The 15,885-nt window shown below is 42.2% G+C and overlaps 1 protein-coding gene across 2 annotated transcripts in view; it reads left to right on the forward strand.

Moving 5' to 3' along the window:
- Window positions 1-15,885, forward strand: part of LOC137320837 (transforming acidic coiled-coil-containing protein 3-like) — a 44,243-nt gene that overhangs the window by 173 nt on the left and 28,185 nt on the right. The window contains exons 1-3 of one of the 2 annotated variants that reach the window (XM_067982728.1): window positions 121-146; window positions 7,073-7,241; window positions 7,989-8,155. In XM_067982728.1, the coding sequence (XP_067838829.1) occupies window positions 7,074-7,241; window positions 7,989-8,155 (335 nt within the window). In that variant the 5' untranslated portion in view covers window positions 121-146; window position 7,073. Of the gene's footprint in view, window positions 1-120; window positions 147-7,072; window positions 7,242-7,988; window positions 8,156-15,885 lie in introns of those variants that run through there. The other variant, XM_067982736.1, reaches the window with a different exon arrangement.

Genomic DNA, 15,885 nt, shown 5'->3' on the forward strand with positions numbered 1-15,885 from the left:
GGCGAGGTGAGTCTCACCCGAGGGTGGGGGATAGGGACAGGGACAGGGACACGGCGGAGGAGGCGGCGAGGTGAGTCTCACCCGAGGGCAGGTCACTGGGAAAGGGCGGGGGATAGGGACAGGGACACGGCGGAGGAGGCGGCGAGGTGAGTCTCACCCGAGGGCAGGTCATTGGGAAAGGGCGGGGGATAGGGACAGGGACACGGCGGAGGAGGCGGCGGCGAGGTGAGTCTCACCCGAGGGCAGGTCATTGGGACAGGGACTGATGGTGCTAAGAGTAAGCCGAGCGCGGCGGGTGGACGCACACTCGGCCGGGGAACGGGTGTTGAGTAAACGGCTATCGAGCGGCGGCGCAGCCTGGTGGTGACCTAAGCGGGCAATGTGGGGATGGGTGTGGAGTGGAGAGAGGGGGGGGGTGCTAACGGAGTGGGCGACAGACGCAGGCAAAAAGAGGGTGATAGGGGGCCCCCTCCCGGGGAACGCATCTTTGTCCCCTTACTCCGCCCCGGTCTGGGTTTGCGCCGAGCCATCGGATTCACCCTCCCCGTCCCAGACTGACCCACCCTCCCGGTTAGAAACTGGCCAAAAACCCAGAGGCATTTTATCGAATGAAATTACTTTAGAAATAAACTAGGTTTTTATGCTGTCGTTAGTCGCGGCCCCAGTTAACCTGAAATGTTTTGTATAGTTATTCAATGGGGATGAGGAAATATTACATGAGATTTGATCAGAAGAGTGATACTGATCACAAACTCAAATATACTGATTGGATCGACTTTTTTAAAAATTGCTTCTCCGATGGAGTGGATTGATCTAGGTTTTGGTGCCTTGTTGCTGTGGTTCTGTCCCTGGCACCCAGTAAGGGTTTCCATCTGCCGGGTTTTGGACTGGACTATAATTTCTGAGTGGTATCTGGAAACGTCTAAAATGCAACCTGGAGAAAAATTCTGATTTTTAAAAACAAATTAGCCCTGAGGTTTATTGCTTTTGATTTTTCTTTTGTGGTAAAAATCAGAATTTAAGCCATTCCCCACCCCAATGTTCTTCCATGTTCTGGCATCTGGTCCTGGGATTCTTGGGTTCAGTGTGATCCTACTGGACTTTTTTTTGGATATTTTGAATGCAAACTTGATATTTAAAGCTGTAGTGAATAAAATCTGACATTATTAAAAGCTTAAGCAATCTTATAGTAGTCTAGGATACAGCACAGTAGGTGGCCATTTGGCCCATTGTGTCTGTGCTTTTTGATAGAGCTATGTAATCTGTCCCATTCCCTTGCTCCTTCCCCTTAGCCCTGTAATTTTTTTCTCCAAGTAGTGGGGCAGGTGGTGCATGTTTCAGTGGGGGAGCATTTGGGGAATGGTGCTCATATTATTAGGTTTGGAATAGTTATGGAAAAGGACAAGGTACACTCAAATGTGAAAATGCTTAACTGGAGGAGGGCAAATTTCAGTGAGTTTAAAAAAGGATCTTGCCCAGGTGGACGGGAATCAAAAATTAGTACAGTAATTGAACAATGGGAGACCTTCAATGAGGAATTGGTTCAGAGTAGACCCATTCCAATGAGGGGGAAAGGAAGGGCATCCAAAGCTAGAGCTCCCTGGATGACTAAAGATATAGAGATTAAAATGAAACAGAGAAAGGAAGCTTATGATGAATGTAAGGTTCATAATACAGTAGAGAACAAGGCTGAATACAGAAAGTACAGAGGAGATGTAAAAAAGGTTTTGAGGGGCAGAGAGTGAGAGACTAGATTAGCAGCTAACATAAAAGGAACCCAAAAATCTTTTTATAAACATATAAATAATAAAAGGGTAGTCAAAGGAAGGGTGGGGCTGAGTAGGGACAAAAAAGGAAATCTAGTGGAGGCAGAGGGCATAGCTAAGGTACTAAATGAATACTTCGCATCTCTCCATGAGATGAGGATGCTGCCACCGTAGCAGTAAAGGAGGAGGTAGTAGTGATACTGGATGTTTTAAAAAAAAATTAGAGGTACTCAAAGTAGTAGTCAGCCGGTCCAGATAGGACAGCCAACTGTACGTCGGTGGTGGGGAAACTTTATAATTCGGGACAAAATTGGCACTTGGCAAAGTATGGACTAAATTGAAAATCAGCGTGGATTTGTTAAAGGAAAATAGTGTTTGACTAACTTGATTGATTGACTTCTTTGAAGTAACAGAGAGGTTTGATGAGGGTAGTGTGGTTGATGCAGAAGAGATTTACTAGAATGGTGCCAGGGATGAGGGACTGCAGTTATGTGGAGAGACTGGAGAAGCTGGGGTTGTTTTCCTTATTGTAAACAATTTTACAACACCAAGTTATAGTCCAGCAATTTTATTTGAAATTCACAAGCTTTCGGAGGCTTCCTCCTTCCTCAGGTGAATGTTGTGGAAGGAGGAAGCCTCCGAAAGCTTGTGAATTTCAAATAAAATTGCTGGACTATAACTTGGTGTTGTAAAATTGTTTACAATTGTCAACCCCAGTCCATCACCGGCATCTCCACATCATTGTTTTCCTTAGAACAGGGAAGGTTAAGGAGAGATTTGATAGAGGTGCTCAAAATCATGAACTGTTTTGACAGAGTAAGGAGAAAGTGTTTACAGTGGCAGAAGGGTCAGTAACCAGAGGACACCGATTTAAGGTGATTGGCAAAAGAGCCAGAGGTGACATGAGGAAACATTTTTTTAACACAGCGTATTATGATCTGGAATGCACTGCCTGAAAGAGTGGTAGAAGCAGATTCGACAGTAACTTTCAAAAGGGAATTGGATAAATACTAGAGGGAGGGGGGTTGAATTACAGGCCTATAGGGAAAGAGCTGGCGAATGGGACTAATTGGATAGCTCTTTCAAAGAGCAGGCACCTTGGGCCGAATGGCTGCCTCCTGTGCTGTACCGACTATGATACATTGAGGTATTTATCCAATCCCTTTATTTGTAGTGGATGTGTCTTTCAGTCACGTGCTTTGTTTACATGTAGTGTTTGGTCTTGTTTTCTCTTGTAATCAAAAAGGACATGAGGTTTGCATATTGACTAAATCTGAATTCTGAGTTGACTCCTCTTATTGTAGAATTGGTACTGTTGGATCTACCCAATTTACATTGCAGGACAAGTTTCACTTACCAGCTGAACACTTGTGATGGTTTGAAAGTCAGGGCATGTGACTTTGGTTCTGGTAGGTAAACCTTCCTAATGCCTGGGATGGTTAGAATGGACCAGCAAATAGTAAACTGCATTTCTAGAAGTGCCCAATACAGCAAGATTAAAATGGTGGTTGATGCTAGGGAACATCTTGGTGTTTCTCAGTGCTTGTGGATACAATTTCTGTGACAGTGGGAATTCTATTGTTTATAACTGCTGTAATGTAAGGTATCTTGACTCCTGTATACCAAGTAATATTGCTGCTATCTTCCACTTGTAGCTGTCTTGCATTGCTGTACAGACATTTTTGCCTACCAACTTGTGGGGACCAGCTGAAGTAATTTTTTTTAATAGTTACTGTGTATCTAAAGTCAGTGGTAGATGCTGTACAGAAGAGTGGGAGGTTGAAATTGTCCACTTTGATAGGAAGAATAGAAAAGCAGAATATTTTAGAAGGTGAGAGACTAAGAAATGTTAGCATTCAAAGGAATTTAGGTGTACACAAATCACAGACAGTTAACATTGCTGGTTAGAGCAGGACCGTTTAGGGTGTGTGGCCCAAATAAGCATTCTTTATACAAATGCATGGAGTATAAGGAACAAATTGAATGAATTGCAGGCGCAAATTCAACTTAGAGGGTATGACATGGTAACCATTACTGAGACATGGCTACAAGATGGTCCGGACTGGAAACCGAATATACCAGGTTATAAGGTCTAGGAAAGATAGAGAAACTGGTAGAGGGGGAGGAGTAGCTTTAGTGATTAAGGATGAAATTTCTTCAATGATGAGAGGATATAACAAGAGGTAAGCAGGCAGTGGCAACTTTATGGGTAGAATTAAGAAATAGAAAATGATTTAAGACAGTAATGGAAGTTGCGTATAGGCCCCCTGGTAGCAGCTCTGAAGTGGCAGAATGTATAAATGCAGAGATTAGACAAGCATGTAGCAAAGACAGAATGGTTTTAATGGGGGATTTTAACTTTCATATTGATTGGGATAAGCAGATGAGCTCATGTGAAAAAGGTAGTGAATTTCTGGTGTTTAGGACAGCTTTCTGCAACAATATGTCCTAGAACCAACAAGGGGGCAGGCCATGATATTCAATGGCGGAGCAGGCTCGAGGGGCCATGCTTCTATTTCTTATGTTCTAAACAAGTGACTTGTGTGTTGAGGTTACCGTACAACCAAATAGGAATTGTTGAACTTTCCTGGTGTTTCTAAAATTGAAGGAATAAAATTTATTTGGTGATATTTCTATTCTCCACATGCTGTGGGACTTCATCCTAATACTTTGTGGCAAGTGTTGAGTATACACAAGAAATGGCACCTTGCAGATATGATGTGGAGATGCCGGTGATGGACTGGGGTTGACAATTGTAAACAATTTTACAACACCAAGTTATAGTCCAGCAATTTTATTTTAAATTCACAAGCTTTCGGAGATTTCCTCCTTCCTCAGGCAAATGTTTCAAGAGCTCCTTGAAGCCTACGCATTTATACATATAGAACAATACATGGTGTTTACAGACTGCCCCTGCAACTGCCCGTTGCCAAGGCAATCACCGTGTTCAGACAGAGAGGTGTCACCTGCAGAACCCCCGAATACACATTCAACAAAAAAACAAACAGGGAAAAAAAACAGAGAGAGAGGCAGAAACATCCGGAAGGCAGAGAGAGCCAGCAAATGACCCATTATATTAAAAACAGATAACATTTGTTCGCTGGTGGGGTAACGTGTAGCGTGACATGAACCCAAGATCCCGGTTGAGGCCGTCCTCATGGGTGCGGAACTTGGCTATCAATTTCTGCTCGACGATTTTGCGTTGTGTGTCTCGAAGGCCGCCTTGGAGTACGCTTACCCGAAGGTCGGTGGATGAATGTCCATGACTGCTGAAGTGTTCCCCGACTGGGAGGGAACCCTCCTGTTTGGCGATTGTTCCATCCCACCATCAAGCTCACCATGGACTACTCCTCAGAATCAGTTTCTTTCTTGGACACATGAATCTCCATCAAAGACGGGCACCTCAGCACCTCACTCTACCGCAAGCCCACGGACAACCTCACGATGCTCCACTTTTCCAGCTTCCACCCTAACCACGTCAAAGAGGCCATCCCCTATGGACAGGCCCTGCGAATACACGGTCTGCTCAGACGAGGAGGAACGCGATGGACACCTACAGACGCTGAAAGACGCCCTAGTAAGAACGGGATATGACGCTCGACTCATCGATCGACAGTTCCGACGGGCCACAGCAAAAAATCGCATAGACCTCCTCAGGAGACTAACACGGGACGCAACCAACAGAGTACCCTTTGTCGTCCAGTACTTCCCCGGAGCGGAGAAACTACGCCATGTTCTCCGCAGCCTTCAACATGTCATCAATGAGGACAAACACCTCGCTATGGCCATCCCCACACCTCCACTACTCGCCTTTAAACAGCCACCCAACCTCAAACAGACCATCGTTCGCAGCAAACTACCTAGCTTTCAAGAGAACAGCGTCCACGACGCCACACAACCCTGCCACGGTAACCTCTGCAAGACATGCCAGATCATCGACACAGATACCACCATCACACGAGAGGACACCACCCACCAGGTGCATGGTTCATACTCCTGTGACTCGGCCAACGTTGTCTACCTCATACGTTGCAGGAAAGGATGCCCCAGAGCATGGTACATTGGCGAGACCATGCAGACGCTGCGACAACGGATGAACGGACACCGCGCAACAATCGCCAAACAGGAGGGTTCCCTCCCAGTCGGGGAACACTTCAGCAGTCATGGACATTCATCCACCGACCTTCGGGTAAGCGTACTCCAAGGCGGCCTTCGAGACACACGACAACGCAAAATCGTCGAGCAGAAATTGATAGCCAAGTTCCGCACCCATGAGGACGGCCTCAACCGGGATCTTGGGTTCATGTCACGCTACACGTTACCCCACCAGCGAACAAATGTTATCTGTTTTTAATATAATGGGTCATTTGCTGGCTCTCTCTGCCTTCTGGATGTTTCTGCCTCTCTCTGTTTTTTTTCTCTGTTTTTTTTCCTGTTTGTTTTTTTGTTGAATGTGTATTCGGGGGTTCTGCAGATGACACCTCTCTGTCTGAACACGGTGATTGCCTTGGCAACGGGCAGTTGCAGGGGCAGTCTGTAAACACCATGTATTGTTCTATATGTATAAATGCGTAGGCTTCAAGGAGCTCTTGAAACATTTGCCTGAGGAAGGAGGAAATCTCCGAAAGCTTGTGAATTTAAAATAAAATTGCTGGACTATAACTTGGTGTTGTAAAATTGTTTACCTTGCAGATAGATGGTGCTGCACATAGTTTCCTACTCCTGCATTGTATAAAGCTACTCCAATTATTTTTCTCTATAGGTTGTTTTGTTTCATAAAGAATGCTGAGCTCTTCAGGTTTTATGGTCACTAGTGGTTCCAATCCTATGTTTTTTGCAATTAGAACAGAAAATGCTGGTAACACTCAGCAGGTCAGGTAGCATCTGTGGAGAAAGAAACCGTTAATGTTTCAGGTCGAAGACCTTTTGTCAGAACTGGAAGAAATAAAGAATTAACAGTTTTTAAGCAAGTACAGAGCCCGGGAAGGGTGGAGGGCAGGAGTGATTAAATGACAAGGGATGATGATGCAAGGCAACGAAGGTGGTAATGGGACAAGTATAGAAACAAAAAATGGGTCTAGAGGAGCAGTGTGCTTTCAATGATCTGTGTAATTATACCAGTTCTATGTGTAACTTAATGCCCATGCCCCACTAAACTTCTGAATTATGAAATATTTAGAAATTAAAATTTGGCTGTCTTGTATATTGTGCCTAGTATTAGATCTATAAAAGTAGGCATCTTTATCTGCAGACACAGCTTTTCAAGTGGATACTCCCTTATCTTGTATTTTTCTTTCCCATACCAGCATGAGTTTGCATTTAGATGAAAACACTTTCTTGGATCTTCAAGGTTCTACCATAATGGATGAACAATGTGACCCATTAACACTGACCGAGACCACGGGGAGACCATCAATTCTTCGAGTATCACAGAAGGAAAACTTCCCTCCCAAAAGTTCAGTGAAACTACCAAAGGTAGACTTTCTGCATTTTTCCAGCAGTAGACTTTAAGTTGTTGATCTGCTTGTTAGAGCTTTAATAGCTAATTTTTGTTTTAGTATAGTACATGTTTTTGGGAGCTATATTTTTATAGACAAATCTTGGGTCTTTCATTTAACACTTGTGGTATGTTACCTTTTCTAAATTAACCAATCTTTGTGTGAGCCAGGCAGTCACTGTCTAAATATTTAACAATAGTGGCATCACACTTTATGATCTGGATTTCTGCATAGAAAATGCCAATGTACCAGAAGTCTCTAAAATAAGGACCACCCCCCCACCTCCTCCCAAGTTAGGGTTACAGTAACTTGGTTATGGTACTGGACTGACAATGCAAAGTTTGAGTTCACATCCACCTTTGAAAGATTTATGGAGCTATGGGAGAATTCTACACCTGTAAAACAAAGGGAGCTTAGCTTCAACCTGAGCTGTGCATAGTGGTTCTGGTCCACAATTCAAGCTTCAGACTTTCCATGTCAATTCCCTGCTTCTGTTGGTATCCTGTGTCCATAAACAAAACATGAAGATGTGGAAGGAATACTGAACACAACCCTTAATGTTTTCTTGAGGTACTGGTGACTTTTCTTCAAACTTGAGTTGCAGCATAGCAGTTAACTTTTTGAAGTGATGTGTTGGGCACTGATTAGTGTATGCTATAATGCTGTTGGTATATTCCTTTAAACTGTGTAACAAAGTTTTAAGCTGGCTTTTTTTTAAATATAGGTGTCCTTCCAAACTCCTTTGAGAGATCCTGTTTCACGCAAAGTACTCAGTCCGCACATGACGAATAAATGGGATGGTAATATTGCCTTTGATGAGTCTGGTAAAAACGAAGAAAAAGTGAGAAACACTGGGGGGCCAGGAAGTCTTAATGAGACTGAGGAAAAAGGGTAAGAACAAGTGCACTGGATAAAACCTTGTTAAATAAATACTGGCTTTTAAAAAAAAAAATGTAATGTTGCAGCTTTAAGCGATGGAGATACTTGGGGTTGGTTCAAATATTGGAGGTTTAAAATTGAGAACAACTGTAACCTAGTGATTTTTCTCCATGTGTCTTCTAAAGTTGGATGCATTAATTTATGGGCTATGTGCTTTAATGTGATTTAAATTCATCACCTCAAATTACTGCCACCAGTAACTGATCAGAAAAGCACCAGTAATTTGCAGAATGTGCTACATTGCTCAAATTTCTGGACACAACCCAAATTTGGGAAGGAAAAAAATTGTTTGTTTGCTGCTAGGTGTTTCCAGAATGCAAGTGGGCAAGTGTGAAAATCTCACATGCTACCATTGGACCTCAGCTATTTACAATCTGTATTAATGACTTGGATGAAGGGACCTTGTGTAATGTATCCAAGTTTGCTGACTATACAAAGCTAGGTGGGAAAGTAAGCTGTAAGGAGGACAGAGTCTGCAAAGGGATATAGACAGGTTAAGTGAGTGGGCAAGAAGGTGGCAGATGGAGTGTAATGTGGGGTTGTTCACTTTGATAGGAAGAATAGAAAAACAGAATATGTTTTAAATGGTGAGAGACTATTAAATGTTGGTGTCCAGAGAGATTTGGATGTCCTTGTACACGAAACACAAAGTTAACATGCAGGCATAGCAAGCAATTAGGAAGGCAAATAGTATGTTGGCCTTTATTGCAAGAGGGTTGGAGTACAAGAGTAAGGCAGTCTTACTACAATTGTACAGGGCTTTGTTGAGATCACACCTGGAGAACGATGTACAGTTTTGGTCTCCTTACCCAAGAAAGGATATACTTGCCTTTAGAGGCAGTGTAATGAAGGTTTACTAGGTTGATTCCTGGGATGAGAGGGTTGTCCTATGAGGAGAGATTGAGTAGAATGGGCCTATACTCTCTGGAGTTTGAGAATGAGGTGGTCTCATTGAAACTTATAAGATTCTGAGGGGACTTGACAGGGTAGATGCTGAGAGGTTGTTTCCCCTGGCTGGAGAGTCTAGAACTAGGGGGCATTGTCTCAGGATAAGGGGTCAGCCATTTAAGACTGAGATGAGGAGAAATTTCTTCACTGAGGGTTGTGAATCTTTGGAATTCTCTACCCCAGAGGGCTGTGGATGCTCAGTTTATATTCATGGCTGAAATAGATATAGTTTTTTTTTTTGGAATCCCAAGGAAACAAGTGACATGGGGATCGGGCGGGAAAGTGGAGTTAAGGTTGAAGATTAGCCGTGATCTCATTGGATGGCGGAGCAGGCTCGAGGCACCATATGGCCTACTCCTATTGCTTGTGTTCTACCAGGATTATAACATAAGTACAAAATGACTGACTTTTTAAAAAAAAAATAATGAGGGGAACAATTATTCAACAAATTAAATTGTGTGCACAGCATCTGAAACAAAACTGGGTAGCTGGAGGTGATAATTCATAGTGAGGAGCCAGATGTGGTGGGGATAATTGAAACATGGCTACATAAAGAACAGGACTGGCAGTTAAATATTGCAGGATATAACCTATTTAGGAAGGCAGGGCAGGTGTACTAATTAGTCAACATAATGGAAATAGAAAAAAGGGACATAAATAACATTAGGATAAAACAGAATCAGTATGGATTGAGACAAAGGATAAGAAGGGATTGATCATGTTAAGTATATTCTACAGACCACCTGGAAGTGGAAGAAATATATAGGTACATCTATGAAATTAGTTTTAAGAAAAAACATTGAAATAATAATCATGGGTGATTTCAAATGCCCCATCTTTCTCTTCCACCTACCTCCTAAAGAAACTGTCAAGAGGAGGCAGGGAAAGGACAAAAAGGAATGGTGTTTTTACTGTGTACAGGACTTCTTTCTTACCCAGTATGTGAGAAGTCCAACAAGAGAGCATTCACTGCTGGATTTAGTAATGGGAAATGAACCAGTGAAGCAAGCATGGGGGAACATAACCTAATAAAGTTTAAAATAATGACTGGGAAAGACATAAGACGAAGACCAAAGTAATAGATTGGGGAGAAAAAAGTTAATTTTGAGGGGATGAGAATGGAACGAGGGAAGGTAAACTGGAAAAAAAAATGTTGACGACAGCAGTGGGGAAATTTTTAAAACAGTGAGCAAGAGTTCAGGAGAAATATATTCCTCTTTTTATTGGCTTTTTTTTAATGAAACACCATGGATAAATAGAGAGTATAATTGAAACTAAAGAAAAAGGCATGCACTAAGTACATGGACAATAAAGGAGAGGATGACAAAAGGAATATGAAAAAGTTAGGAAAGCAGTCAAAAAAACAATTAGGAAAGCAAAGAGGAACTACAAAATTAAGGAATATAAAAAGAAATAGTAAAGTATTCGACAGACACAAAAAATAACAAAAGAAAAATCAGAATAGGGAAAGGGCTATTAAGGGATGCACAAGATAAACTCACAGGTAATGACAGCAAAAGGGCAGAAATATTGAATAGTTTCTTTGCCTCAATATTTACCAAGGAGGCTAACCAGGTAGGTATGACATCAGAAGAAGAGACCAAAAAAGATAGAAAGGAGAAAGATAATCAGCTAATCAAACTTAGAGGATAAAATCCCAGGTTCAGATGGATTGCATCCATGCATATTAAGTTAGGGAAGAGACAGCAGAAGCACTATTAATATATATAAAAAATTATTAGAAAAGGGAATAGTGCCAGAGTGACAACAGACAGCTCATCTCCCTATATTTAAAAAGGGAGATAAAACAAGTCCAGGGAGCTATAGACCAGTTAGCTTAATGTTGGTGGTAGGAAAGATAATAGAATCTTTACTCAGATGTAATAGAAAAACATCTAGCAAGTGAAAATATAAGAGTAGTCAGCACTGATTTCAGAAGGGAAAGTTATGCTTGATCAATCTTATTGAACTCTTGGACGAACTAAGAGTAGACACAAGTAATGCAGTAGATGCAATATATTTAGATTTTCAAAAGGCCTTCTGATATTTTGGACTCATGACTAAGGTCAGAGCATGTGGAAACAGGACAGGCAGCAGATTGGATAGCAAGCTGGCCACAAAACCAAAAACTGAGTAGGAGTTGAGGGTAGCTACTCAGACTGGCAAACGCTAGGAAGTGGTGTTCCACAGGGATTGGTGCTGGGACCATTGTTGTTAACAATTTATGTTAGCGATTTTGGATTCAGGAATCTGAAGTTCAATTTCAAAATTTGCAGAATACACCAAATTGGGGGGTGTAGTTTAATACAAAGGAAAAATGCATCAAAATGCAAGAAGACATTAATAAACTTGCAGAATGGGCATGTAATTGGCAAATGAATTTCAATATCGACAAGTGTGAAGCAGTGCATTTTGGTAGGAAGAATAGAGGCCACATACTGCTTGGATAAGAGTCTAAATGGGGTAGAGGAGCAAAGGGTTCTAGGGGTACTGATGCTCAAATCGCTAAAAGTAGTGACAGTATAGTGCTTTTTTTTTAAAAAGGCAAACCAAGCAATGAGGTTCATTTCAAGAGGGGTAGAATGGAAAAGCAGAGAAGTTATGTTAAACTTGTATAGAACCTTGGTTAGACCACACTTGGAGTATTGTGCACAGTTCTGGTCTCCATATTATAAAAAGGATATAGAGGCATTGGAGAAGTTGCAAAAAAGATTCATGGGTATGATACCAGAACTGAGATGACATACCTATCAGGACAGCCTGGGGCTCTTTTCTCTGGAAAAGAGAAGGCTTGAGGGGTGACTTGATAGAGGCTTAAGATAACAAAAGAGTTTAATAGAGTAGACGTAGAGAAAATATTTCCACTTGTGGGGAAGTCCCAAACTAGAATCATAGAAGTTACAACATGGAAACAGGCCCTTCGGCCCAACATGTCCATGTCGCCCAGTTTATACCACTAAGCTAGTCCCAATTGCTTGCACTTGGCCCATATCCCTCTATACCCATCTTACCCATGTAACTGTCCAAATGCTTTTTAAAAGACAAAATTGTACCCGCCTCTACTACTGCCTCTGGCAGCTCGTTCCAGACACTCACCACCCTTTGAGTGAAAAAATTGCCCCTCTGGACCCTTTTGTATCTCTCCCCTCTCACCTCTATGCCCCCTCGTTATAGACTCCCCTACCTTTGGGAAAAGATTTTGACTATCTACCTTATCTCTGCCCCTCATTATTTTATAGACTTCTATAAGATCACCCCTAAACCTCCTACTCTCCAGGGAAAAAAGTCTCAGTCTATCCAACCTCTCCATATAAGTCAAACCATCAAGTCCCGGTAGCATAACTAGAGGTTATAAATATAAAATAGTTGCTAATAATCCAATAGGGAATTGAAAAGTGGTAAAAATGTGGAACTCGCTACCACAAGGAGTAGTTGGGGCAAATAGCACAGATGCATTTAGGGGGAAGCTAGATAAGCACACGAGGTGGGGGAAGGTGAAAGAATGGAAGAGTATGCTGATAGGGTTAGATGAAGAGGGGTGGGAGGAGCCTTATGTAGAATATGGAGACCAATGGCCTGTTTCTGTGCTCTGGACTTGATGTAAATTGCACACTACATAACTAAACAATCTAAATATGCCAAATGAAATGTGTTGTGGGAAATCGTAGTGCTAAATTGAACAGTTTTTTTACATGAATGAATGGACACCGCTCATCACAGCATTCCCCCCCCCCCCCCCCCAAAAAATAAGTGTTCTTTTCATTAAAACAACCTTTCAATTAAGCTGGTTGATTTTACCATCAATCCATCAATTTTAGTTTCTTTTAAAGTTCAGTGTAGAAACCTTCTGAAAATTCAAGTAAAATAAATCATTGGATAACCCTCGTCCATTCATTTAGTTACCTCACATAGATATAGGAGTACGGCATAACCTTCCAAGTCAAGGACAAGTTTTTTTTTAATGGGCTGTGTAGGTGGGTACCATGGGGCATAGGAGACCTCCTATAAAGTATCATGTTACCCATAACTTGTATTTCATGGATCTTAACTGATCTTGTTCTGACTTGAGATTGGAAAAAGCTGTTTTTGGCACTATTGGGATTAAAGCTGATGAAATTCAAACAGTGTAAACTGGATGGGAAATGCAACTAGGACTGAGATGTTTGGGTTTCAAGGTGGAATTTCTAGGGCTTGAGGCCTATAAGCTACAATTTGGCTACCCTGTTTTAAGCTATGCTGATTTATTGCCTTGAAGACTCTTGGTACTGATATCCATAATTGAGAATGCACAATAGGTTGTTAGGCTAATTGGGTGAATCCCTTTGTCACTGTTTTTAATATTGCTGTCCACCTGTTCTGGAATACAGCCTATGTATTTATGGAGCTCTTAACTATTAAGAGCTATTCTATTTCTTTGAGAATTCTAGGGTGCTTTCCATCTGGTCTGGATGTCCCGTGGACAGGCCTTATTGATTAAAATCATGAGGTGAAATGACTGAATTTGATATTTTGTCCAGTCTTATTGCAATCTGATATCAATGTTCTTCTATAAAGTTTTAGGTTGAATTGTTCTGGTGTTTGAACTTCGGCACAAGTCTGATTCAACTAACTGCTGTTTGCTTGAACTTCCCATTTGGCATTCTCCTTTGATGCAACTGGAAAGGTTGCATATGTGCTTGAGATGTTGGGCTGTTTGTCTCCTATTGTAAGTTGGTCATAATATGCTGAAAGTTGTGTTGACTATTTAAATTCATGAGCAGCAGAGATTGTTGTTCTACCACCACCACCCGCCCCCCAACTTTTGGGTATGGTGACATTAGGCTGACTTAATCAGTCTGAGCAACCTCATTATCAATGCAAGGTTTTGAAGGCGGCGGGTAAGACGAAGGCTGCTTCAGGTTCGTGCTGCTTGATATGCCACCGCTTCTCCTCTGCTAAATGTAAGAACCTTGTTTTAGTTTGGTCGAAGTGCATCAACTTATCATTTGTTAAAAGATTGATGTAGTGCACTCCAACAATATGGGGAGGGGGTGTGGAATGGAAAGACAGTTATCAAAAAAATGCCCAAGACAGGGCATGTAATCATGCGTATAGTTAAGTTGGCAAGAGGAGTACATTTTATCTTGCATTCTGTCACGTGTAAAAGATTTTCCTTAAATATTGGATTTCATTTCTACTTCAGGCTTTGTTCCCAAAGTTGAAAAGCTTAAGACCACACCAGACTTGTCGAGTCTGATAAGTAGTAAAGTGCCTGAACGAATGTACTAATGCTCACAATAAATTCCTTCATCCTTCATTCTCCCTTCCCCCACTTAGCTATACAGGGTTCTGTACCATTTCTATAACAGTCACTAACAGCTTATAGTTTTGAGGTTGAATTTTTGTTCTGTTAAAATAATGGATATCTGTTGTAGAATGCTTTTCCACTTTGGCATGTTGCATTAGCATTCAGTGCTCTCAGGTTGGTGTACTATGGGAGAAACAAGTGGAGCTCACTGTTCTGGCAATGTATGTTAATCCTGATGTGTTAATACCATGACTCTACCATTTTGGTGCTCTTGATATTCCATGAGCTGCCTATTTTAATCTGCCAATTTGTGCTAAATGTATACTTTTTCCTTGGAGCAGTGCCCACTAGGAACTGGACTGAAACTGGCCAATTGTTTTGTGCAGTAGCCTCATTTGTGATAGACTTTTTTTTGGTTTTGTAATAGTTTCTTTTATTATTGCTTTTGGGTTGGGTTTAAGTCCATGTCCTGGATGAGCTTTTTTTTTCCTCCCTCAAATGCTGACTATTAATTCTTTACCAGGGTATGGTTTTTTATTCATTCATGGGATGTGGGTGTCACTGACAACGACAGCATTTATTGCCCATCCCTAATTGCCCTTGAAGGTGGTGGTGAGCTGCCTTGAACCGCTGCAGTCCGTGTGGTGAAGGTTCTGTCACAGTGCTGTTAGGTAGGGAATTCCAGGATTTTGACCCAGCGACGATGAAGGAACGGCGATATATTTCCAAGTCAGGATGGTGTGAGTTGGAGTGGAACGTGCAGGTGGTGTTCCCACTCGCCTGCCGCCCCTGTCCTTCTAGGTGATGTAAGTATGGGTTTGAGAGGTGCTGTCGAAGAAACCTTAGCAAGTTGCTACAGTGCATCTTGTAGATGGTACACACTGCAGCCACAGTGAGTGGTGGAGGGAGTGAATGTTTAGGGTGGTGGATGGGGTGCCAATCAAGTTGGCTGCTTTGTCCTGGATGGTGTCGAGCTTCTTGAGTGTTGGAGCTGCACTCATCTAGGCAAGTGGAGAGTATTCCATCACACTCCTGACTTGTGCCTCGTAGATGGTGGAAAGGTTTTGGGGAGTCAGGAGTACCCAGCCTCTAACCTGCTCTTGTAGCCACAGTATTTGTGGCTGGTCCAGTTAAGTTTCTAGTCAATGGTGAATCCCTAACCCCACCCACCAAGATGTTAATGGGGCATTTGTTGATGGTAATGCTGTTGAATGTCAAGGGGAGATGGTTTGACTCTCGTTGGAGATGGTCATTGCCTGGCACTTAAGTGGCAAGTAACATTCGCAGCCCAAGCCTGGATGTTGTCCAGGTCTTGCTGCATGCAGGCACAGGTTGCTTCATTGTCTAGGGGTTGTGAATGAAACTGAACACAGTGTGATCATCAGTGACCATCCCCACTTCTGACCACCTGGTTCAATGAGTGTCAATTGCCTCCTGGTGCTTCAAA

This window comes from Heptranchias perlo, chromosome 1, assembly GCF_035084215.1.
Source record: "Heptranchias perlo isolate sHepPer1 chromosome 1, sHepPer1.hap1, whole genome shotgun sequence".
NCBI classification, from domain to species: domain Eukaryota; kingdom Metazoa; phylum Chordata; class Chondrichthyes; order Hexanchiformes; family Hexanchidae; genus Heptranchias; species Heptranchias perlo.